Source organism: Orbicella franksi, chromosome 12, assembly GCF_964199315.1.
Source record: "Orbicella franksi chromosome 12, jaOrbFran1.1, whole genome shotgun sequence".
Lineage (NCBI taxonomy): Eukaryota > Metazoa > Cnidaria > Anthozoa > Scleractinia > Merulinidae > Orbicella > Orbicella franksi.
In genome coordinates, this window is record NC_138156.1 from 15,003,114 (window position 1) to 15,027,993 (window position 24,880).

Here is a 24,880-nt window from a genome sequence, read left to right on the forward strand (position 1 = left end):
TGGTTTTATTTTGTCAATAATTAACTCATTTTGCCTATTCAACTTTCTTGGTTTCTGCTAGGCATTTTGTTGCGTGGCAAAGAAATAAATATAACTTCTTGTTTTCCTATCAGTTTTAAACATCAGGTTGAGTTCTTTTTGTTGACATTTTTTAATATTTTGGCCCTTCATTAACCCATTGACTCCCGTGCTGACCGTAACCGCCCATGACAAGCCTTGACCTTTGTTCCACTTCTGACGTCACCAGCTTTGACCAAAATTAGCATCATCTACACTGATCAGAGTGAATGGCTCAATGGAGCCTGAAATATACATGAAAATGCTCAGAAATTTGAATGAAAAACTCAGAGCAAAATTTCCTGTGACTACACTTGGCTACTGCAGGCTAAAAATTGTCCGTCTCGATGATGCTTTCTCAGACTTTTTTGAACTGGAAGTAAGCCCAGTAGAAAGTCAATCACTGCAGCAAAAAGGTAAGAAAAGGAGAAAAACGCAAGGAAAAAAAAATTAAAAAACGAAAAGCAGACAAATGCAACAAACTAATGCACGGCGAGCAAGTGATTACTTGAATTTAGGTCGGTCTTGTCAAATTACAGGTCTAACAGTTGTCAAACTGAAAGTTCAATATTCATACGAAATTCTTAGTTCGCTGTTATTAGCTGTTTATCAATTATTGTTCCGTGTCAGTCATCCTGGTACTAGATATGCTCTGTGGCCATTCGAACAATAACACTTCTTTGTAACTTCCATTCAATTTTTGCTTGCCATTTAAACGGACGCTAAGGTTACTATAACGGATGCGAAAATGTCATGAACAGTATTAAACGCAAGTCATTCGAATGGCAAGTTAATGTAAAACGATTTTCAAAGAAGATTTAAACATCTAAGAACGTAGCTACTAAATCGCGGAACCACCCAAAACAACCCACAACTATCCACAACGGCCCAAAACGATCCACAACGAACCCAAAACGATCCAAAACGACCCACAACAAGCCAAAATATTCCAAAACGACCAAAAACGCCTTTGATAGTTTTTAAACACTGTCTTGGATTGTCTTGGTTGACTAAACTCATCTCCAGGGCTCCCCGACAAAATAAAATAACTGGAAAACAAAATAACTGGATTCTGATTGGACGAGAGCAGTACTCCCTAGGAGAACCTATTGCTATTTACTTTTCTTTCCGAAGTTGACCCAAAGTCTTCTGACGAATTTCGAAGTTGATCCGAACGCTAACGAAAATTTCCGATGTCAATTCGAAGACTTTTGGAGTTGAACCGAAGTTTTCCGAAGATTTTCCAATGTGAGCCCGAACACTTAGGAAGGTTTCGGATGTTTACCTGGAGTATTCTGAAGACAAACCAAGGAGGAATTTTGTTGAGGTCAAGCGAATTCCTATACTTATTTTTTTTCGTGAGCCTCGAAGCAGGAGGGGGGGTGGTGGTCGGCATGAGGAGGGGTGTATCTCCAATTATTCACGCTATGAAAATGTAGTGTAGTGTATTTTAGTTGAGAAAATGCCTTGTCTTAAAATGAGTCTGCAAAGACATACCAGCGATTTGTTTTTTCACGTGATCTGCTGTTTCCTCCTCCTCCTTGTCCCCCGAGGAGACTTCAGACTTTACGACTTCCTGAGGCAAAGGGAAGAGCCACGTGACTCCACGTGACGAAATGTTGCGTTACAATTACAGTTTGGGAGAAAATACAGATCCAATCATTGCCACGCATGCATGCGTAGTTGATGATGGCGGCCTTGCAGGAAGACCAAGAACATACCTCAAGTATGGATACTTTATGTCTGTGTTTTCATATGACCGCTCTGTAGCTTGTTACCTTTTTTGTAACTTTGAGCTAAATAGAACTTTATTTAAGAAAAGCCAATTCTACTCCTTTGATGCTGATAAACAGCCCTCTCATGGCCTGCTTCATTCATTTCTACTTCTTATTTCATCTGATTCATCTGACACAGAAAATGGTGAGTGACTTGGGCTAGAACTATAATCTTTACTATAATCATCAATGAAATTTTTCACTTCGCAAAGTACAGATTTTTCACTTAGCAAAGTAGAGATTTCACAGAGTACAATTTTGCAAATTACAATAAATAAACATGCTTCCCTTATGTATTTGCAGATCTTCCACAGTATCTATCGTCAGCAAGGCCACCAAAGCTGGAGGAAAGAGATGCTGTTCATAAGGTAAAACTTCATTTGTAGGGAAATTCTCAAATGTTGTTTGTGTGATTGTAAGGGCAAGAATATGAAGGTGCTATTGCTTCCATTTTCACTGCGGGAGACGCATGGATTTTCACCGACTCAAAGCCAGCCATGAAGTTACGTTTATTTGATATAAGCAACTGGAAGCTAAACCTCAGAAATCGTTTTATCCATTTTGTACGGCTGGTCATTTTAGCAAGGGACAAATTTTATACCGTTAAATATCTGGTTGTGCCACAGTTTAATTTAATAGGGCAAAGGTCGCACTTTTTCCATGATGTCGCAGCATTCTGCCATAGGGGGGTCGAGGGGGCGCACATTTGCGAAATATCTTCGTTCTCGATTCCGTGTCATGTACAGTTTGTACCAATGATTACTTCAAACAGCAACTCCGAGCTCTAAAAGCAACATTTCATCAGCTTAAGAAACAAGCTGACTAATTTGGACCTTAGAAGTCTGCACACCAGGCGTCTTTGCACCATTGCGAAACTAATGATGGATGATAAATGATCCCGGTGTTTCAGGTTTGATTTAATTTTTTTCCATTTAAATTTTTTGATTGGAGTTTTTTTACCAATTCCCATTTAAGTCATTTGGCATGGAAGATATGGCCTGCTTTGGGGCAGAACACCAGTACAGTTTCCTTGACCACATGTCTACTCATGACACAAAGGTCGCACATGTCGCACAGAATTTGTGTGGTAAACATAGGTGCTAAATGGGACCTCTGCTCAATGAGAGTTATCTTTCTGATCTGAGCGTAACGGAAATTATAGCCAAAATTCTAAGTACTGCTGAGGGAAACAGTTTTTTTTCGTTAAAAAATTGAGTCCACTTTACGAAACAGCAACCAGAGGGCGTTATCGTGCTGTGATCTGAAATAAGAACAAACAGGGTTTAGAAAGCCCGTTTCCAGTAGTTAGGTAATCTGGCAGAAAACGGACTTTTCTCGCTTGCAGCACACCATTTTTTACTGACCAGTTTTCTGGTCGGCGAGGGACCGCAATGGGTTGAGATGTAAGAGAAGCTATAAACGCGGGTCTAACAAAGCTTGGCTTCAAGTAAATTCAACGAGCACAGTTTTCACAGACAATTTAGTCAATCAGCTTTCTCTGTCCAGCCTCGCACCAACGAAAAATTCTCAGTTCACGCAAGCTGGCGACTTGGTGAGGCCCGTTTTAATAAAAGCTTTCGGCGATAACTCGGGTTCGAAACACCTTCCACGCACAAGATACAGACTGTTTCTTTCGATTTTGAGGAAGCACTGACCGGGAAACAGTTTGCTAGGGTCATGTCAATTTATTGTGAAATTCACATGCGTATCCAGTCATTTGAGGAATTATTTGAACAAGCGATAAGCAGGCGGGCTGTCAAATTAACTTCACACCCATCACTTTTCGCGGCTACAATATGCAAATTAAATTTAATCTCTTGCAGGCGGAACAAGTCAAATAGTTTGAAAGCTCAAGAGAAGCCTTGGAAGACTGCGCTATTTAATGCATGTGGTTCTCAATGTTATTTTGAAAATTAAGAATTCGCTTTTCAAGGCGCAAACTGTCATTACACTTAACAGGAAAATTTTGAGAGGGTGGTAAACGGGGGGTATAGATCACGTTTCACTGAAAATAACACGGCCCTTTCACAATTCACGAAAAATATCATATTGACATTTCACGGAAAATAAGAGAAAGTGTTTTAGAAAATCACGGTTCACGGCTACTATGGAAATCACGATTCACAAGGAAAAAAATAGTCATTTGACATTTCCCAGGAAGTAAGAGGTTTTTTTTATATACGTGTTCGGTTTCTGGTGTGCCGCTGGGACCCCTCCGCTTCCCGTTTTCTATTTTGCATCCCTATAAGACTAGACACCAAAAATCTCCATTCCTACCCCTATCCCTACCCTATCCCAGACTCGTTTGTTCTGTATACTTGCTGAAAACATGATTCCTTAAGAGAAACATTATTCTGTTATATCTTGTCTTAGGATTGTCAAGAGCCCAAAAGTAGACCGGAGAGTATTCTCTCATCTTGTTCTGGGTGAGTGACAACATCAATACAACTTGCATGTAGTTTATAGTTTCTTTTCAGTATTCATTTTATCATTGTTACTTCTGCATCATATGTCTTTAAAGAAATTACCCTTAAAAAACGCTTTTACGTCGAACAGAGAATTTGACAGGTACATTAATATCGATCAATATTCGATACATTAATATAGATTAATATCTTTCCACAGGGAGAAAAAGGAAACTATAGAAAATCTGGAAGGAGATCACCAAAGCATTCTTAATATCCTGCTACAAAATCCCGAAGACTTCAACCTCAAACAGAAGCCTTCCGGAATACGAGAGAACAAGATGTTCACACTGGATATGAGAGAGATTCCGATATCATCTGCCAAAGCAGATGACAATGGGTCATATATCTCCAAAAGCTCCGCTACAAAGTTCTATATGTACAACGCGGAGGGGTCGCGCACATCCCACAAGGATGAAAATGGCGAATGGTACGTCAACATCAGAACTTCGAAAGGATACAAGAGACAAAACGTTCCAGAAGACGAAATATATGAGCTTAGACGGGAGTACCACACAAGTAAGCACAATCCTGATTTCTCTCGATCGATTACCACAGTTAAAGCTTATACAGAAAAAGAACCAAGGCCCTTTTATGTTGTAATGTATAAATGGGCAGATGGGGTGGAACAACACTTTAAGCTTCCTCGGCACGGAAATGCCACCAAACCCACCAGTAGTCAATACTACAGGAAGGATCCGTCTTTTCGCCAAGGTCGATAATATGCTAGAAAAGGGATTATCGACGGAGCAAGTTTATAATTCCATTGCCAGAAAGGGAGCTGGTACGGTTAGCAAAGTTATATCTGGTCCCAAGTTAGTTGACAACAGAAAGCTATCGTTAAAGGCGAAAGAAACTTCAACTTGTTCCAGTGGCAAGAAAAAACTCAAAAGTTAAGCAGAGGAGATGATTTCCTGCCTACAAACCGTTTCTCTCCTCCAAAGTGTAACATTCACGAAAGAAAGTTACATTGCTTTCAATAGTCTCCCCAACATGATCACTGACTTACACCGCTTCTGCGTAAATGGCAATGCGATACTCCATGTGGACACAACATTCGAACTTGTCGAAGGGCTGTGGCTCACTGACACGACTTACACAAATGAAGCCCTCACTAATTTGAATGGTAAAAACCCAGAGTTCCCTGGGCCCAGCTTTTGGCACTTTCGCAAAACCAGGAAATGTTATCGAAGATTTGCTGGCGAGCTTGTGATTAAGAAGCCAGAGCTGCTCAGAATTAAAAAGATTGGCCACGACTTAGATAAAGCACTATCACAAGGACTATGTGACATTTTTACAGATGCCAAGAAGCTTTGGTGCACTCAGCACATGCAAGAGCACGATCTCCAAAAGTTCAAATCTCTTGGGTGTAACCAACAGTCTCAGTCGAGGGTGATGGCTGATATATACGGAACGCAAGATGATGTTCTTCTACAGAATGGTTTAGCAGACGCTGAGGACAAATGCGATTTTGACGCTAAACTGGAAAGTTTAAAGCCTGTGTGGGAAAGAAATAGCCCCTGGTTTCCATCATTGGTTCAACAGCAGCCGATCGAAGCTGTTCAAAGATTGCCTCGTTCTCTCAGCAAGGGAAAGTCTGAGCATTGAAGGCAGATTTTACACAAATGGGCTCGAATTAAAGCACAAGCTTCAAAAGAAGAGAATGGCCGAAGAGGATGTCCCTAAAGAGGTGGCAGCCGTTACTTCCCAACTGCTCACGTGGGCAGAGGACCTCTACTTGGAACAAGAGAGGGCTATACAAGGTCTCGGAAAGTACCATCTTGCTGCCGGATATGACCGTTTTCAAGTAGATCCCGTAACGTGGAACAGATGGGACCCAGCAAGGCAGGCTCAACATCTGGAAGCTTTCAGAGCCTTTGTACCACGCTCATATGACACCTACGTCAAGGCGAAGTCTGCTGGTCTGAAAGCGACTCCAAATGCAATGAAAAGAAGAACGCATTTACCTGAACCGGAATTATTTACGGACCACATTTCACCCCCAGCTTGCAAGAAGGTAGCTGTTTCACCGTTGGTCATCTCTAAAGTTGGCAAAGAAGCCGAATGGACGGTAAATATTTAGATACGACATAAAAACGTAATGCTATTGATAGTACCCCTTTAGATAGAAAACAATCATAAAGTTAGTAACGCTGTCAAGTTAAAGTGTGATTCTGTGAAAACTGACCAAATTCCGAGTTTTACAGGTTGTTGAAACTGGAGAAAACATCAATGTGTCTCAGTCGACCGTGTTTTGTTTTATCAACTTGATTAATAAAATAAAAGCGAAATTTTAATAACTACAGTCACATACATTTATTGAAATATTGCAACAGTTATATTGTGGAGCTAAGGTAACTCATTCCATTATTGATGCTCTCAATGTCTTTTATTTTTGTTTTTCTTTGTGTTTCATTGTTTAGGTAAAACCAAAGGACGCTTCAAACCAGCAATTACTGGATCCAGACAGAATTTCTGGGCAGCAGTACGAGCTAGTTTGTAGAAATGACCATAAACTTTGTCCAAAAAACGTGCAAAGGTGTGAACAGTGCAGGGTTGCATCTCACCAGGCTGACATCGTGTTGGTCAAGACGGTTGGAATTCGTGAACAGACGGACAAGAAGACAGGAGAGGTTGTGAAATACGCGGGGAATGTGTATCTCCATTATCTCACAAAGTGTCTCAAACAGTTTGATCAGCATTTCTCATTCTCTGCCATAACCGTGCCAGCAAGAACACTTACATTCTTACCTGAAGGGAGCCACAACAGCTTTGTAGCGAAAGGGTTACAAGTTGAACATGATGAAAAGTAACTTAGTGTGGTATTTTCGAACATGATAACATTAACTCGTGCCTTAACAGTGTCGAAGTCAGTGAGCATCACCTGTTTTGGTAATTATATTACGCTATGTCGCCTCAACATTGAAATGCATTCAGAGATATGTTAGGAAATCTTTTTATAGTAGTTGTTCTTGTTTTGTTATAGTTTTTTATATGTAAAGGGAGAGACACTTGTGCCTTCACAGTGTCAAAGTCAGTGAGCTTCACCTGTTTTGGTAATTACATTAAGCACTTTCTATTCGATAAGGAAATACATTCAGAGATATGTCAGGTTATTGTTTTATAATTGTGGGTCTTGAAAAGTTTTCGATATAAAGGGAGAGACACTAGTGCCTTAACAGTGTCGAAGTCAGTGAGCTTCACCTGTTTTGGTAATTACATTAAGCACTTTCTATTCGATAAGGAAATGAACTCAAATATATGTTAGGTTATCGTTTTATAATTGTGGGTCTTGATAAATTTTTGATGTAAAGGGAGAGACACTTGTGCCTTAACAGTATCGAAGTAAGTGAGCTTCACCTGTTTTGGTAATTACATTAAGCACTTTCTATTCGATAAGGAAATGAACTCAAATATATGTTAGGTTATCGTTTTATAATTGCGGGTCTTGATAAATTTTTGATGTAAAGGGAGAGACACTTGTGCCTTAACAGTGACGAAGTCAGTGAGCTTCACCTGTTTTGGTAATTACATTAAGCACTTTCTCTTCGATAAGGAAATATATTCAGAGATAGGTTATCGTTAAGAACTGTGGGTCTTGATAGTTTTTTATGTAAAGGGAGAGACACTTGTGCCTTAACAGTGACGAAGTCAGTGAGCTTCACCTGTTTTGGTAATTACATTAAGCACTTTCTCTTCGATAAGGAAATATATTCAGAGATAGGTTATCGTTAAGAACTGTGGGTCTTGATAGTTTTTGATGTAAAGGGAGAGACACTTGTGCCTTAACAGTGTCGAAGTCAGTGAGCTCCACCTGTTTTAGTCATCCTGGTTTAGGTAATTACATTAAGCACATTCTCCTCGAGAACGAAATGCATTCAGAGAAATATATTTTTAAGTAGGAATAGGCACTTGTTCGGTAAATCAATAAAGTAAATTAGAAGGATGAGTATGTCTCATATTTAATTTATTATTACATTATGAAATGTCGAGGGCCTGCTTGCAGTCAGGATCGTCAACGTCAGCCCCTTTAAAAAGAACTCCTTCAGCACCAAGATATGAAGTCTTTAGCAGAGATAAATTTCATATCTCCAAGCAACCATGTAATATTCTGTTTATTATAACAAAAACCTACTAATTACGATGTTTTTGAAGATTTTCCGAAGATTTCAAAAGATTTGCAAAATGTTGTCCGAAGGTCGTACGAATGTCTCCGAACATTTTCCGAATTTTTTCGAAAATTTCCGAAGATTGACGAAGATTGACAAGGAAGATCCGATGATGTTTCGACTTAATATCGATTTACTTTCGCTCATTCAGCATTTAAACATGGCAAACTTGTCACAAAATGTTTCGAAATCGATATCTTAACATCGGGGAGCCCTGGGGATGAGTTTAGTCAAACAAGACAGTGTTAACTATCAGAGGCATTTTTGGTCGTTTTGGAATATTTTGGTTCGCTGTGGGTCGTTTTGGATCATTTTGGGTTCGTTGTGGATGGTTGTGGGTCATTGTGGATGGTTGTGGGTCGTTTTGGGTCATTTTGGGTCGTTTTGGGTGGTTCCTCGTTTTAGTACTTACACATCTAAGAAGCAGTTTCGTCAGTTTGACAGAGGAGCGTTTCAGTGAACATCAAAACAGCATGGTACAAAACATCTCGTTGCCATAAATTAATTGTGACGCGATGTGCTCGTGGTCAACGGCCGTGGATACTCCATGAAAGGTTTTTGCAGGAGTGAACAGTTCATTGTGTCAATCTCAGTACGTTTTTTTAAAACAGAAAAGTTTTTAAGCCCATGCTAACTGGGAAACAATTAACAATGAAAATTAATAAACTTAGCTCAAAGAACACGTTGCAGGTATAATCTAATACTCAAGATGCTCTATCACACTATGTTACATGCAATGTTTCGTCAAGGGGTTTCAAACTTTCATAGGATAGGAAACCCGTTTGGATTGCCTTAAAAACAATAAAAAACCCTTTGGTAACTCTTTTGAAACCCGTTGCTAATGCTTTCAAAATCCCTTTGAAAAGCCTTTAAAAACCCAGTTTCAAGGGGTTTCAAGGAGTTTCAAACCCTATGGAAACGCTTTGGAAACTCATTAGAAACCCCTTGGAAACCCTTTGGAAACCCTTTGAAACTCTTTAGAAACCCTTTGAAAACTCTTTAGAAACACTTTGGAAACCCGGTTTTTTGAGTTTGAAACCCTTTGGAAACCCTTTTGAAACCCGGTTTCACCCAAATTGCCATGTTTCATAAGACGTGTTTTCGCATGGAGGGTCACATATACTAGTGGCAATATGATATTTTACCTCAATTCTCAAAGGAATGCCTCTTTCCACATTCACAATGATGTCATGAAGCAGCACTGGAACAATTGAAACCAATTTATCCTTGCCTTTCATAGGAAATAAACATATATAATATACAATAAATATATGCTGAAAATATATATCACTATGGTTACATCTGCATTTCTAGGATACAGTCGACTATGTACAGCTTTTGTTTTGGCCATTAAATTAAAATTAAATTTAAATAATATAATTTCTAGTTTTCTTATCAGTTTTACACATCAGGTTGAGTTCTTTTTCTGATTGTTAAGCGATAACATAATGACATCATCGCTTACTGTCATCCCATTGTGTGGGAGGATGTCTAGTGCACCTGATCTTATAACTCACACAGCCAAATCATTGGTGGAATAGTTTGGTGCGTGTCATTTAATTTAGTTGCATCTGCTAATTTTTGCCTCTTGCTTCCATTAGCGTATTTGCTTATTGCTTGGCAGCCTGGTTTTTTGGGTTCTTGTTTTTTGTTTTGTGCCTGCTTTCTTTTTCAACAGGGAGCGTTAATTGCTGCACTGTTGCCCATTGCTCTCCCGCTGGTTAGCATTTGCCTTGCTTGAAGGGGGTGCCATGGTTACCCCCTTTATTTGCATTTTGCCCACACTTGCTCATTGCCTGCTTTGCTGTCAATTGGCACCTACCCTCCGTTTTGAATATTGCTTATTGACAAGTTAAACATAAAGGTACAATTTGGAATATTTATGGCAGTAGCTTTGGTTCCTGGTTACAAAACTGTGGAAGAACACGTTCAAAGGATATACTTTGAGAAAAATTATGTTAACTTTTCCACCTCTTTAAGGAGTTTCATGTAGAGATCAAGAGCAGAGCTAACATCCTGTGGCTATGGAAGGTTATGTCCATTCATAGCAGTGAAAGCAAATTCCTTGAAATCGTCACTGTAGTCAAGTGGGTACATTGTGGAGTGATCATAGAACTCCTGAATGACATCCTCATCTACACCCATTTTGTAGTCATCTGTATTGTAAAGGTGACGAAGAAAAAACATGCAATCAGGTCATCCCCAAGGACCACTGCTGTTTCTAAATTTGCTTGATGATATTCTGTGTTGATTCCACAATTCTGCCACTTGATATAGCTCATTCCTTAGAAAAGGCACAAAGCAAAATTGAAGGCAGTCAACATGAACTGGATCTGAGTCAATAAATAGAAACAAGTCATGCAGATCTTTAAAAAAATTAATCCACCAACCAGGAGCATCCTTAGCTAAATGTGACCAAGAGGCTTCAATTCTCTGGTTTGCTGTGGACCTGCCAGTGAGAAAACACCCAAGACCCACATCTTCATCACTGTGGCTTAACCTGATAGATGTAGGTACTGCAGCAGCCATGCTGTTCTCAGTTCCGTCATCTGATCCCACTTTTCCCGGTAAACCACCAACTTGTTTCATAGCATCAAGATAAAATTTAGTGATAACTCCAGGGTTGTTATTTGTGGGACCACCCTCAAGCCAAATTAGCCACCTTGAAAATCCATTGATGGCTCCATGCACACAGAATCCATGAGGTTCCAGTTTGTCCTAGCAATTGATGTGCCAGACAAAGTTGGGCGCTTTTGCATGGTGTATTCTTCGGGCGAAGTCTCTTCCTTTTTTCTGCCCTCAACTCCCTCTGGATCAATCTCTCTAAAAAGTTTCATGACTGTTATTCTCTTTACCATATATCCTTTCCTTCTCAGTCTGGCCCATAACCTGCAGTAGCCAATGAAGCAGCCACTACCACCGAACTCTCTCTCTATGATGCGCTTTAGCTCATCAGGAGGTATATTAGGGGGATGTCATGACAAGCCTAAGGTTTGAAGTTGTCTTTTCAGCGTTGACACACTTATCGTTATTCCCTGAAGGTTTTAAAAATTCCAGGATTTCCAAGTTGCTGTATCCCTGTTTAAGGACGTTTGTGCTAATTGTTTCTGCGCATCCTTACTGTGCACGCAAATTCACACACCACATTGTGCATGAGAGTGTGCATTAAGTAAGAACAGTAATAATATAAACAATGATTGGGCAGATGGCCATTGTTATAGCTTCGCCTGTATTTCACGATGATAATACAGTATTGTGCAAAAGTAATGCAAGCGAAATGCGCGCATTTCATTCTTTGCTCCTGTGATTTTTTGATGAAAGTTCGCTCGAATGTTCCATTGAAATTTCGCGGCCTGTAAAGCGATAATTTGCCATAACAAGGGACAATATTTCTTTGAATTTTTGATAAGTTAACGAAAATTTTGCAAGACACTTAACTGCAGTTCGCCAGCATTTATGCAATTTTCGCAACTTTTCACAACTAATCGATATACTGATGAAAAACTGTCATGTAACTTACACAAGATAAATTTGGATTCATGTATTTGTTTGTTAATTCATGCCAGAGAACACAGTATGCAGTCATCAACTGCCATATAAAAGCAAGGCTGTCATTAGTAGCCGGCAGCCGGCGAATATCGCCAGCTACTCTTACGAAAATTGCCAACTACTTCACTAACGAAATGACACCGAAAGTTTAGATACCGAACAAGTCTGACCACATATTCATTTCCTTGGTAGAAATGTGAAAAGTAAAGCACCTTATTTCCGAATTGCAGGCTTTTCTTCCACGAAAAGTAATGACAAAGTAGGTTTCTCAATATATCATAGAGTCCATGCTGCATACCAAGTAGTTACCAGGACTCCTCTCTGCTGTCACATAACATTTCAGTGTGACATTGCATGTGACTGAAAAGCCACATGCATTTATAATATGGCTGCAAAGCGAAGACAAGGTTTGCTGGATAATTTTATCACCATTCTTTCTAAGACACCCAAAGGTAAGTGTTTAACATTTTAAAACTTCAACCACAAGGTTTGCTAAAAGTGTGGTTTTTTGGGCACAAGACAACTTGATATGATTAATTAGCATTTCAAGAGAGTCATTGAACCAGAATGATCTTTGCCCAGTAGCACTGCAGGAAAAAACAGAAGTCGTTGTTTGCTGCAAGTTAGTAGAACTACTCTGGGTTTAGTTGAAGTTTAACTGCAGAATATCCGGGCACTTCACAGCTATTAGTAATTTCCGGTTTCTTGTCAAAACAGGAACATTCCATTAGTTTTCTTTCATGAAAATGCTGGAAATGGCATTTGTGAGACTCTAGATTTCAAAAATCTCTCAGGGACAAGGGGTGGGGGGTGCCTACTATTTTTTATCAGCCATCTACTTCAAAACTTACTGAGAATAAATATATAAAACAACTGACTACTCATTAATAGTTCTTTAAAAACGTTTAAAACAGATCTAAAAAGTAAAATTGTCTCTAAATTGTCTTTAAACAGGTGTGAGCGGCAAGAACAAAAGACTGTTTCTGGAATCCTTGCACTCTTTCTTAGACAAAAACTCCGTAAATGAAAGAGCACCCTTCCCAAGGGTTTACACGTCACTGGTTGCCTCCCTAGGGGGCAACGAACAATAACGTCCCAGCCTGTTAAAATTCTGTGAATAGTGCAAAATCATCAATCTGAAGACCGCAAAAGGCGGTCGAAAATTTAGAGACAATTTTACTTTTTAGATCTGTTTTAAACGTTTTTAAAGAACTACAGTATTGTGCAAAAGTAACGCAAGCAAAATGCATGAATTTCGTTCTTTGTTCACGCAAACTTTCCAGGAAAGTGCACACGAAAGTTCGAGTGACAATTTGAGGCCTTTTGAGCGAAATTTCCCTTGAACAAAGAACGCTATTTCGTCGAATTTTCGGTACGAAACAAAATTTCACGATGACAGGCATCATTTCACTAAATTGGTGCACGAAATTTCGCATTAGAAAGACACAACAATTCTTCATACGATCTATTCGATCTACCCGTCATATAACGTTCGCGAAATATACAAAAGGTTTTCAACGCACTCCCTAACTGGAGTTCAGTCACGAACACAAAGAATGAGAATTACAAGTAAAACTTACCGCGAGTGAAGACTTTGAATGTAGTTTCATTCCAGAAGAGACAAAATATAAGCCCATTTTGATCAGTGTAGCTGTCAGATATTAACTTTGTAGAAAATTATCCCTGTTTTTCTCTCAAACCAGGAACTTCCCCGGGGCACTTCAAATCAGTGCACATGTTTTTGTCCAAGAGAGTATCAGAAATGGTTCTTTCGTTTTCACAGATTAACTTCAGTACTCCGATATTTCGATAAACACGAGTTTGTTTAACGCACTGAAAGCTTCAATAACCATGATTTCTTGGCTGTCAAACGCTCGTGTAAATTGCGTACGTTGTTTTTTGGTCCCAGCCCCATGCATTTGGCTGACTTTCAAATGCACATTACGTCATTTACGCTGGAAGTAGCGTGAGAAAGACAAATCTTCACAAACCCCTCCCCCAGTTCGCAGTTTTTCTCATGAGTTCGAAGTCGCCTGATCTGAAGAAACCTGAATTCTGTGTTTAATATAGGAAGCTGGGAAAGGATTTTGTAAAGATTTGTCTAGTCAAAAAAGCATGTGTGGAAGAGGGAGGGGAGCTTGAGCGCACTCTAGATGACGCGATTAGCACTGGTTCAGCGGTACAATCATGTTGCGAAAAGCGATCTCAGAAAAAACTGTGCTAAAGATGCTAAAATTCTCCAACTGTCATGTAAGTATTCGAAAACAAATTCGGCCAAGTTATAGAAAAATATTTTGACTTTGTTTTGTGTGTTTGATTTCGTGGAAGCAAAGAAATTTAGAGATTCAAGCCAATATTCGGATTGCATTCAAAATGTTTGGGCAAAGAGTTGCCTCCCTTGTCAATGTTATATGTAAACCAAAAAAAAATTTTGCTGTGCGCGAAATGGCCTAAGTACGAATTTAACACTACAGTGTTACGCTTAGTGTTATGCAGGACTTGTAGTTAACAGTTTTCCCTGTAAGGTCGCGCAAGAAATAAGAACAGGAGACAAAGGTAAACTATTCGTTCTTTTCATTCCTTCATTTACTCTATTTACATTGTATGTTTAACAGGTCATTTTTCTAAAATGTCTACTGTCGCGGCATCTTTTGAAACATAATGATACGATAATAACAAGTATATTCAAATACATTTCCAATCTAAATCCATATCTTTTGCACACTTCTCCGGCGTGACTTTCCTCTCCCAGAACTTCTTTATGCATCTCCCAGCTCTTGCTTGTTGTGTGGCTTGCCTTTAGATTCCAAGTAGAACTTAAGTTCATGCCACAAGTCTTCGATCAGGTTGAGGTCAGGACTTTCCGAAGGGGTACGCCACCAGTTAATGCTTTCCATCTCAAAGAAGGCTTGTGCTCGCCTGGACGTGTGTTTGGGATCGTTATCTTGCATGAGCCGGTGGTCAGGAAGTTTGTTTCTGACAAATGGGACGAGCGTCATCTCTAGTACATTGCAGAAGAGATCAGCATCCATGATGCCATCAAAGATGCAAATCTTAGTGGCACCATGGCAGCTAATTCCCCCCAGACATGAACGTTGAGAGGATGTTTCGGTCTCAGCTTTCGCTTGGTAGGTTCGTCCGCCATCCTGAAGCATGTACGACAATACGACTGAAGGGAAATCGAGCACTCGTCACTAAAAATCATGTTGTGGAGTGTCACCACTCTCCAAAACGCGTTGTGCGAACTCCAGCCGCTTGACTTTGTTGGCATCACGAATCAGCTGGCAATAGGCAGTCAGCTGCAGAGTCCAGCCTTGCTGCTTTCACGATCTCCATACTGTGGATGAACTCACGGAGATTCAATGTTTTGCCAGCTTCTTTTGGATCTTGGTGCTCGTCATCTCATCATTCTGCTGATCTATGAAGGCTCATGCTTCTATAGACAGCTTTTTGGTCTTCGCGAGCAAGGTAAATTTGCCACGGAGCCGGTAAGACGCAGCTTCTTGATCATGCGAGTGATGCCTGAAAGGCTCACAACTAAGCCTTCACCTTTCAAGTTTTTCAATATTCCAGCTGGATGGAGGCGCTCGATTTGAGTTCTCGCATAGCTTGAAATTTTCGGCATGATTATCACTAAAGTGCTAAGAAGCAAATGATTGAGAAAGTGGTTTACTAAGCGTTGCCATGGCTGCAAACAATGCAGGTCACGCTTGCTCGTGCGGAGACTGGAATCCCACCAAGAAATGTCATGTTTTGTAACGTGAAGGGGTTTACCCTAACAAATGGCACTCTGTGCAAGTTTTACTTGCCTGGAGTGCTCATGTAGTTGAAACTGCAAGTTTGTACTGAAACTCTGACGCTTCTAGCTGTTAGGATACATTAACAATCAAACATTCAACAGGTAAGATCGATAGAGTAGTTGATTGAGTTTATGAACCTAATTTTAGATGTTCTCTACGTCTCTTTACACAACAAATCACGTTCTGTAGCTGTATTTCGCTCAGTTTGTATCAGAACGCTTAACAACCAAAGCAAATTTTCCTGTGACAGTTTGCAGCTAACGATCGAAAAGAGCGAACTTTCCCTCGAAATTTCGTGACTCGTTAGCGTCCACGGCAAATTATCGTTCGAAAGTTCAGGAGGAGTAGAACAATAGGTGCCTTGAAAGTTCGGGGAAAAGTCGCGGAAATTTCGTTTGAAGCGAAATTTCTTCGAAAAGCCAAGAAAAGCCAAGAAATTCGTCGAAATTCGCTTGCGTTACTTTTGCACAATACTGTATGAGCACAGATCACTCCAACAGTTTTAATCATTAATAGTACTGTTCTTTTAAGTCTCTGAGAAAAGGCAATTTTTGGCAATGTCAAAACGTTAAATTCATTTTGCTTCCAGGGGCTTTGCCCCCTTGACCCTCAATGGGGCTCTGCGCCTGTACCCCGCTGGAGGCCTCAGCAGCCCCCAGACCCCTTGCCTATGGGGGGGCCTCCAGCCCCCGTAGCTGTCCACTTTCAAAATATATCCGCCTACTTCAAATCTTATTGACAGCCCTGTAAAAGGATAACATACAGTCAAATGCCTAAAATTTGCGAAAGGTTTTCAACAGGTTCGTTCTCTTGAGTTCAGTTTCATATGTAGAGAATTAGAATGTACTTACCATATTATGAAGACAGCGAGTTCAGTTTTTTTTCCAAAAACAAAAGCAAAAACATCTCCAGTTCTGGGTATTAAGCCACTATAGCAAACAGCCACAAACAACTTGTGGGGAACTTTCAATCTAAACACACCTTTCTTTAGCTGGATACACCATGTGTTTCAATCAACTATACCCATGTTTTGCAAAGTGGCAGCAATACATACCATTCACCAATACAGCCTAAACTTCATAAACAAGGGTTATCGAAGCCTCCTTTGAACATAAAAGTTTTTAGGTTCTTTACTTTTGTAGAGAACTAGAATGTTGTCTATTTGAACGCTCGCGAAACCATACAGCTGCTGTTTATTCGATCCCAGCCCCCTCGTGGTTACTTGTTATTAAGATACTAAGTGTACTTCGCTCCATTTTTGTTGCATATGCAGTATTCTTTGGGACTCTAAAACTTACAGGGAAATACAATTCTGGAAGACCTCCTTCACAGTAGTGCAACAACGATTCATTTCAAAAATTTATTACGAGTTTGCCTTTCCAGTGGAGAGAGCTTTTCATGAAGGACGAACTCACGATAATTCCATGTTTTGCCAACTTCTTCTGGATCTAGTGGCTTTTTATCTCGCCATTTTTGGACATCTGCTGATCTATAAATGCTTTTGCATCTGTAGACAGCTTTACTGGTCTTCTCGAGCATGGTATATCTGCCACGGAACCACTAATTCCTAGCTTAAATTCTTCATTAGCCTTTCATTCATAACGGATGATTCCTGGTCACGAACGGTCACTGTGGCAGAAAACAATGCAAGGCCGTGCAGAGACTGGGGTTGGCACAAAAAATCGTGTGTTGCTAATGAAATAACCCAGGTGAGTTTCACAGCTAACAGTTTGTGGAGTTGTAATTAGTCCATGGGCCAAGACGACATTCAGCACCACCTGAGGTGGCAAAGGCTATCATATATCAAATTAAAGCTTATCATGAGTAGAATCCAAAAATATATGATAGCAAGTTTGTACTGGTAGCTTAAGGCTGTCACATGACCTTGAATTGGGCAATAGGCACCCGATCCGAAATAGCCCGGGTAATGCATTGAAATCCCATTGCAGACACAGGAATTCGATCCAAAGTGCCAAATAACATGTAAGGTTAATGTTGTCATTTAAGAAATGATTGTGTGTTAATGTAAAGAATTAACAAACAGTATGATTTTATGACGTCACTTCCAGTGAATTATAAGAAATATTTGAAAAATTAATTTCTACCAATTTTTTTTGGATTTCGTAATGAATGTGGATCTTTTTGAAAAAAAAATGATATAGGAAAAATGTTTTGTAGATACTAATCTAAAAAATTTGTGCTGTCTATGATTTTTAGGCCGTGGGAACCCTGTGGTAGTGAATTAAGCTTGGAACTTTCAAAGCATTTTTGGTCCAAACTCACTGTGATGATACGACCACTACTAGGCCGTTTTTGTACCAATTTAGTTTTCATCTTGTTCTTGTTTTTCTTCTTTACTTAAGCTGCATACCAATTGGCACACCCGTGACCGAACATTCAGTTTTGCCGTGCTCTTGGTTTTGCTTGGGAGATCATCATGGAACACAACTGTAAAATTAAAGTAAAGTTGTTTCTAGGAGCAATGCCGGTATGACCTTGACTTCACAATTAAGCTTCCTTGAGGCTTACCAGAGATCTCATAAGTAGGGGGACGACATCCTTCTCAATGTAATGAGAGCACGGCACTCTAATCTATATCCGGTAATAAGTCAATATCACCCTCATCTTCCTCTGATTGAAATGACATTTCATCGGGCTGGTTTGAACAGTCCGCCAGACGACATAGATCACCACACTTCAATCCATTCAGGATACACTCGCACATGTTGCTCTTGCAGACCCTCTTGCATGTGCACGCCAGGAGCTCGATCACGGCTTTAGGAGCCGGCGACCCACTCATCCATACTATATCCAGCCGTTGACTGCCCTCGTCACTTTCTAGAGCCCATCCCTTGCCAGCCAGATTTTGAACTTGGTTGTTGGTGAGTGCATTCTTCCAGACTGCAGTCTGGTAATCGGCTCTCTTGCAGTGATGGTGTATGCAGTCGCGACAAGGTGGTAGTTGATGTGATTCGGCCTCACCTTTTTTCAGCAAAACACTGCGTACCGGCACTGATTGACATCCTCATTGCCTTTCTTCATCCCGTACATAGCACACACAAACAACTCAAGCTGGACACACAGTTCCTCTATAATAGACCACTGTTCCCCCAGGTTTTGAAACATGACTTGGAACTCGTTCTTGCTGCAGCAGAGCAATTTGAGTGGCCTAGCCTTTCCGATGCCCGCGAAAGCGCTCACACTATCACTGCCCGTAAAGGCATGAAGTCCAAGAAGTGCCTTGGAAACTTCCTGTCCAAGTACACCAGCTATCTTACTGATGTTAACATACCTGGCTTGGTGTTGCAAAACGCATCTCTGACAAATAGAGAACGAAAATGCATAGTGTGCGCACATCCGTATCCTCGGATGAAATGATAACTGCCTTCACATGCAGTGTTGCAGCATGTTTCATGTGCAGCAGGAGACGAGTGTCGGCTTCTTCTTGTCCAGATGAGTGTTCGATTACTTCCTGCACAGTATCCACCATTAGTTTGTAGCATTTGGTGCCACATGTTGTGTAGAGCTCTTTGTTGGCAAGCTTCTCTCAACTTGGGGGCTTTCTCCAGTAGTCTTTAAAAAACTTAATTAAGCTATTCTTGTTTTGGCCATTTCGCAGAAAGTTCCTGAACTGTTTTATTTTTTGCCCGGCTGTGAGATTCTTGTATGTCACCAATTCTTCTTCTTCTCTCTATTCTCGCTCTGCAGACTTTATACTTATCTCATTGTATACATGAAAAACTACATCTGTGTGTCTGCTGTTTCCTCCCTCTTGTAAAACACGTGACAGTGCAGCGTCTGCGATTTGACCAAAGCCATCAATCACGAATACAGAAGGGCTTGGTATTTCTGACGTTGGTTGAACTAGTTTCTCCAGCTCCCTGCCAGGCTGTGCCTTGTTAGTTTTGCGCCACAAGCCATTACTCGTTGCCAAGGAAGATGGTAGTGGGCCAAGGGGATGTTGTAATACCTCCTGCATGTGCAATTGACGACTTTCGGCTATTATCATCCTCGCAAATACGATCGATATTATCAAATGCAAGGACTGTATCTGTGTGCTTGAGGATGTTACCTGGCAGGGGAAAGCTGGTTTGCTCGGCCATACATAACTTCTGTAAACAGAGGGACAAATTCAGCTCTTCAAGCTGAGAATATGCAATGCCGTGCCCCAAGCGATCGAGTAGCTGGATTAGTTTGATGTTCCCAGTGAGTGATTTCACTGCTGACGGGAGAAGAATGTGTTTTGCTGCCTTAAAACGGCCTCTCGTTATTGCGAACACTAAGTCTTGGGCAACAGAGCGCTTGGGCCATGTCATCCTGTCCGTGAGGGGTGAATCACTGCCACTAAATAGATGGTGCAGGAACGTGTCAACAACCTCAGGAACTTCAGTGTTACCTCCCTGAAGGCTTGAGACATTTGGAGGCCATTCTTGCTGGTCACTAAAGTGGTCTTTGACTGATTGGCGCACCTTTGTAGCCATGCAAGCAACCTCTGTGACGCATACTTCTCTAGGACAATGCCTCAACAGAGTAACTTCTTTCTCCAGGTTAAAGCAAATCAGGACAAGTTCATCCCTTGTAAGGTTGTCTGGATAAACCGCTACCTTGTTGGATTCTGTTTGAATCATGTGTGATGTGTCTTTAAACTCGTTTTCTAACTTTCGCCTGAGGTGTTTGCTAGTAGATGCCTTTAATTCCTCGATTCCGCTATCTAACATGAATGCCTTAAGTCTCTCGTTAAGTTTTGAAAGCTCTATGATACTCTTATTAACAAGAATATCATTTCTGATATAACTGAACTATCTGACTAAGGCCACCGCCTCAGCATTACCATAGGGCTCATTTATTGTATTTTCATTTTGTTTGGAAACTTCAGCACTGGTGCTACTGACATTCGTGTCCTGTCAATAACAAGAGTGGTGGAAATGAGCCTCAGCCGCTGTTAGTTCACAGGAAAGAAGAGCTAATACACGTGAATCCATTTTGAGCTCTGCCAAATTTCTCACTGAAATATCTGTTCTAAGCTGTCTAGCTTGTGTCAAGCTCTCTCTGGTCTTTGAACCCTTTTTGTATTTGTCTTTCTTTTTACAAAACATGCAGATCTTTTCATAAACCCTTGAGGTACTCAGCTGACCTCTTGTTGATGCCCTTCGCTGGCCATCCCCATCAGTAGTCAGCTCCTTATCTTTCTTACTCTCCTTTTTTTCATCAGAAATGAGTTTTTCAAGATCTCTATTCATAGTGAAAATGTTTCTACACTTTCTATAATAATAGACTTCAGGAATTTCATCTGGTGAATTTACCTGTATTCAAGAATATCCTCGTGATGTCTCAACTCTGCAGCCCGTCTCCGTGTTCTCCATGATTCCACAGAATTCAGGCTTATGAGCGCTCCGTCATTGTCACTACAATGAATCATGCAATACATTTCCCTTCTTGCACACGTCTTTGGAATTTCTGAGTCCTCAGACATGCCTGCTAGACTGTCAAACTCCTTTGAAATGTAATAGAATCCACTTCTAGTCAAACTGTAAACACCGCTTACATGAAACAAGATGGTGGCTACCCTAGTACCAGTCTTTTTGGGCATACCCTAGTACCAGTCTCCCCGGCCACACCACTACGGGAGAAATAATTAAAACAAAAATGCCAACACTTTTGGTGTGAAAATATGCTTTATTTTTATCATTTTTCTCAAGACACCAACTCACCTACCTTTCCTTTTTACCGAAAAAAATAGTGTAAAGATAAATAGTGAAAACGCTACGGAGCAATTTCCCACAGGATACTCAACTTGAACCAATATTGTCCAGAAATTATTCCAGACTTAAAATTCAGTTAATGAAAGTAAAAAGCTACTTAGTACATATTGTCAGGAAGTTTTTTATAATTTTTATCTCTCTACATAAAATAGACCTTTTAGTTATATGTAATGGAAGATTTTTACCACGGTAGATATGTCACGCTTCGTACGTGCAAAAACCCCACATTGTTTTCGCAAATGTAAAACTCTAATGGGAAATAAACTTGCTGTATATCTTGATTTTCAATTTTATTTGACTTTCATTAAGAACAAACAAGTCTACGGTGGTAAAAAAATGAGATTTCTCAGCGAGCAAAAAATAGGCCCTCGATTCTCATTATGCTACGTGCGTTAAATTGAAGGTCATGTGACAGCCTTAAGCTACCAGTACAGACTTGCTATCATATATTTTTGAATTGTACTCATGATAAGCTTTAATTTGATATATGATAGCCTTTGCCACCTCAGGTGGTACCGATCTGCCATTTTTAGCCACTTGGCTCATGGACTAAATGTGAAAAATCAGAACCGAACTGTGAGCCTTCTGGGCCAACATACATTTGGCATAAAATTTGAGGCTAAAATGATGACCTTTTTGCCAGCGAATCCATTAGATTGATCTACATAGTGATTCTTGGATGTGAGTTGTAAAAATAACATTTCAGTAGATCATTCATTCTCAACGGACGCCATTTGATACTGGAACTTGAACGCTACTAATGTTGTGAAATAGGTAAGCTTAAAGGACCCTAGTCAGCCTCCACCATTTTTGATACCATCAAAATTATTGATATGGTATGGTGAAGAATAATCTTATTGCTTTGCTGTAAGTTGCATTCCTGAAATTATGTTTAATTATCTTTAATAGTTTCACAGTGATCCCCTTCATTTTCACAAGCTCCATATAAAATACATTTATAACAGTCAAATTCTTGCATGTAAATAAAAACAAAGGTGTGGCTGACTAAGGCCCTTTAAGGTGGCTCAAAACAGTTTCTAGCACTTAGACTTTAATGGGTCGTTATAACTACTCTTGATGCTATTATCATATTATCAAAAAACTGCCCAATCATTGGTGAACACGTTGTTATCATTTTTGTGGCACAATAAGTTACCATAGCAACAGTGTGACCAGTTAAAAACACCCTTACTCATTGTGTAACAAGATCAAATTTAATTACAACATTGTCACGCAATAGCATGGTCATAATCTATTGCCAGCAATGATCATAGTTTTTTCGGTTCTGATATTCCACAAAACCATTTCAAATTAACATTGATTTCAAAACCCACGTAAATGAGAAGACATTGTTGAAGGTAAACAGCATTACCTAGCTTGACACTTTAAACAACCAGGATGCATTAGTTCTCAAAATTTGGATAAAAATTCACGGGAACAAATAACATAATTCAATGAATTTCACTCTAATTACTTTTGCACAGTACTGTAGCATTAAGAGCAATTTTCAAAACATTCTCTTACATTGGCTTATAAATGGCTAAAATCTTAATGCGATCGCCAACAGCATAATGTCACGTTGTTGATCTATATGTGATCAAGAGGAGATGAATAAAATGAAAACAGAAGTGAGGATGATCATCCTCTCTTGGAGAACATCAAATCCACAAATCCAAACCCACATGCTCCCTCCTGGTTGACAATAAAGTTTCAAATGGCCCACCTCCAGAATGAAGATGTAAGCAGATGCCCAGCTATTGCCTTGAAGGGCTGGGATGGCCAGTGCTGGAATTAACTGATGCACTATGTCCCCTGGAGAAAGTTCACTCCAGGATGGTGGAACTGATGGGACTGTTTTTGACCACCGCTTGGTGGGTTACCCCACCTACGGAATCAAGTACTATGGCCTTATGTCCATGCAATGACATGTTCAATTGTCACACATTCTTATTCAAAAAATGTCACTTTGGTACTTTGGTAAACAACTACTACATCACTCACACTCAAAACATAGAACTCAAAAACAAAATTATGTACATAATCAAGAGCCGATAATCAGGAGCTCCTGACATAATTTCATTCACCTTTTGTAATCACAGGTTTTGCTCACAGAGCACTTTGATCTAGATCCGTTGTCTAAGGGACCACTAGAGGAACAACATCAATTCTTGCCAATATCATACCTTTTGCCAGTTAATGATTTTTATATTTCTTTGAAATAAAAAGGTTTGGAACAACAGAAACATGATGTGTTAATTGAAGCAATATTTTGGTCACCAAGTTTCATCCTAACCAGCCATGTTTTCCTCAGAATTTGGTCTGAGAGAAAAGCATGAAAAATGAAATCCTTGCGATTATCAGAACAATGGCTGCATAGCGCAGAAGCACAGCACTTATAACTAGTTGAATGGGGTTTTTTAGGTCCACCATGTCTCGCTACAAGTTTTGAATCACACCACATCCTTGGCCCCTACGCTTTTATGAGCCAGTGCCCATAACTAAGGACCAAACATGGCACAAGTCGAAAAATCAATTTTGCTCATTTTTTGTTCACAGATTGGCCCTAGCTAGTAAACAAACAGACCATAGTTAGTTTTTGCTAACGCAGCTTTTTTTGGGAGAAATTTGCGAAAAACGATTCCACCCCGATTGAGATCAAAATCTACTTCCTGTTATGCTAAATTTTCTGAAAATTTGATTGCTTTGCACGTCGCACAAAAAAATCTCTGGGCAAATGGTTTTAAGTCACCCACCTTGGCCTATGCTTCTCATAAATTTTTCCCTGAACTGCCGTGGGAATGTTAACAATTAAGTGACGCGGGCGGTCACCCTGCATAATTTGTTTCCAACAAACCACAGATGGCTATCTTAGAACATTTGGGTGAAAAAAGAGGAAAACATAATGGACCACTTTTAACTTTAATGTTTTGAAAGGCATCGCTTTGGAAATTTCGTTAATTAAAAACGCCAATTAAAAGCAATTTACTTGGAGTTCGGGTGTTACTGCCATGTCCTTTTAAGCTGTCGTTCTTTCTTTGACCATTTTAATTACAAGAACGAGTTCTGGAAAGAGAATCGTTCCAAGTTCATTTGTTAAGCGTAATGACAAGTTGATATTGTTGGTTTGTAGCCTTACGTGATCTGAAGGAACGCAGCAGTGATTAAATTTGTATTTGTTGATTTTGACGGATCAATTTTTGGTTAAACCTTTTTATTTGTACCAGTACATTTAGCGCCTTTTCTCCTTCTAAAAAGTCAGAAAAAGTAAACTAAACAAATCCTAAAAGTTTAAATCATAAATAA

At 39.9% G+C, this 24,880-nt stretch overlaps 2 protein-coding genes and 2 pseudogenes across 11 annotated transcripts in view; 1 reads left to right on the plus strand and 3 right to left on the minus strand.

The window, feature by feature from the left end:
- The window catches only part of LOC145462469 (uncharacterized), a 249,957-nt gene that overhangs the window by 83,234 nt on the left and 141,843 nt on the right, over positions 1-24,880 (minus strand). The window lies entirely within an intron of this gene.
- The window catches only part of LOC145462464 (synaptonemal complex protein 2-like), a 151,846-nt gene that overhangs the window by 77,055 nt on the left and 49,911 nt on the right, over positions 1-24,880 (minus strand). For all 9 annotated transcript variants that reach the window (XR_014041196.1, XR_014041195.1, XM_081445998.1 and 6 more), the window contains exon 6: positions 9,612-9,697. Coding sequence is in view for 7 of the 9 variants with exons in the window: in XM_081445998.1 (XP_081302124.1) it covers positions 9,612-9,697 (86 nt within the window). In the remaining 2 variants the exon portion in view is untranslated. The remainder of the gene's footprint in view (positions 1-9,611; positions 9,698-24,880) is intronic.
- On the plus strand, positions 1,674-6,380 carry LOC145463627 (uncharacterized; annotated as a pseudogene). The gene is made up of 4 exons (XR_014041351.1): positions 1,674-1,977; positions 2,136-2,200; positions 4,206-4,258; positions 4,458-6,380. The product of XR_014041351.1 is annotated as an uncharacterized LOC145463627 (transcript).
- Positions 9,776-11,441, minus strand: LOC145463632 (uncharacterized; annotated as a pseudogene).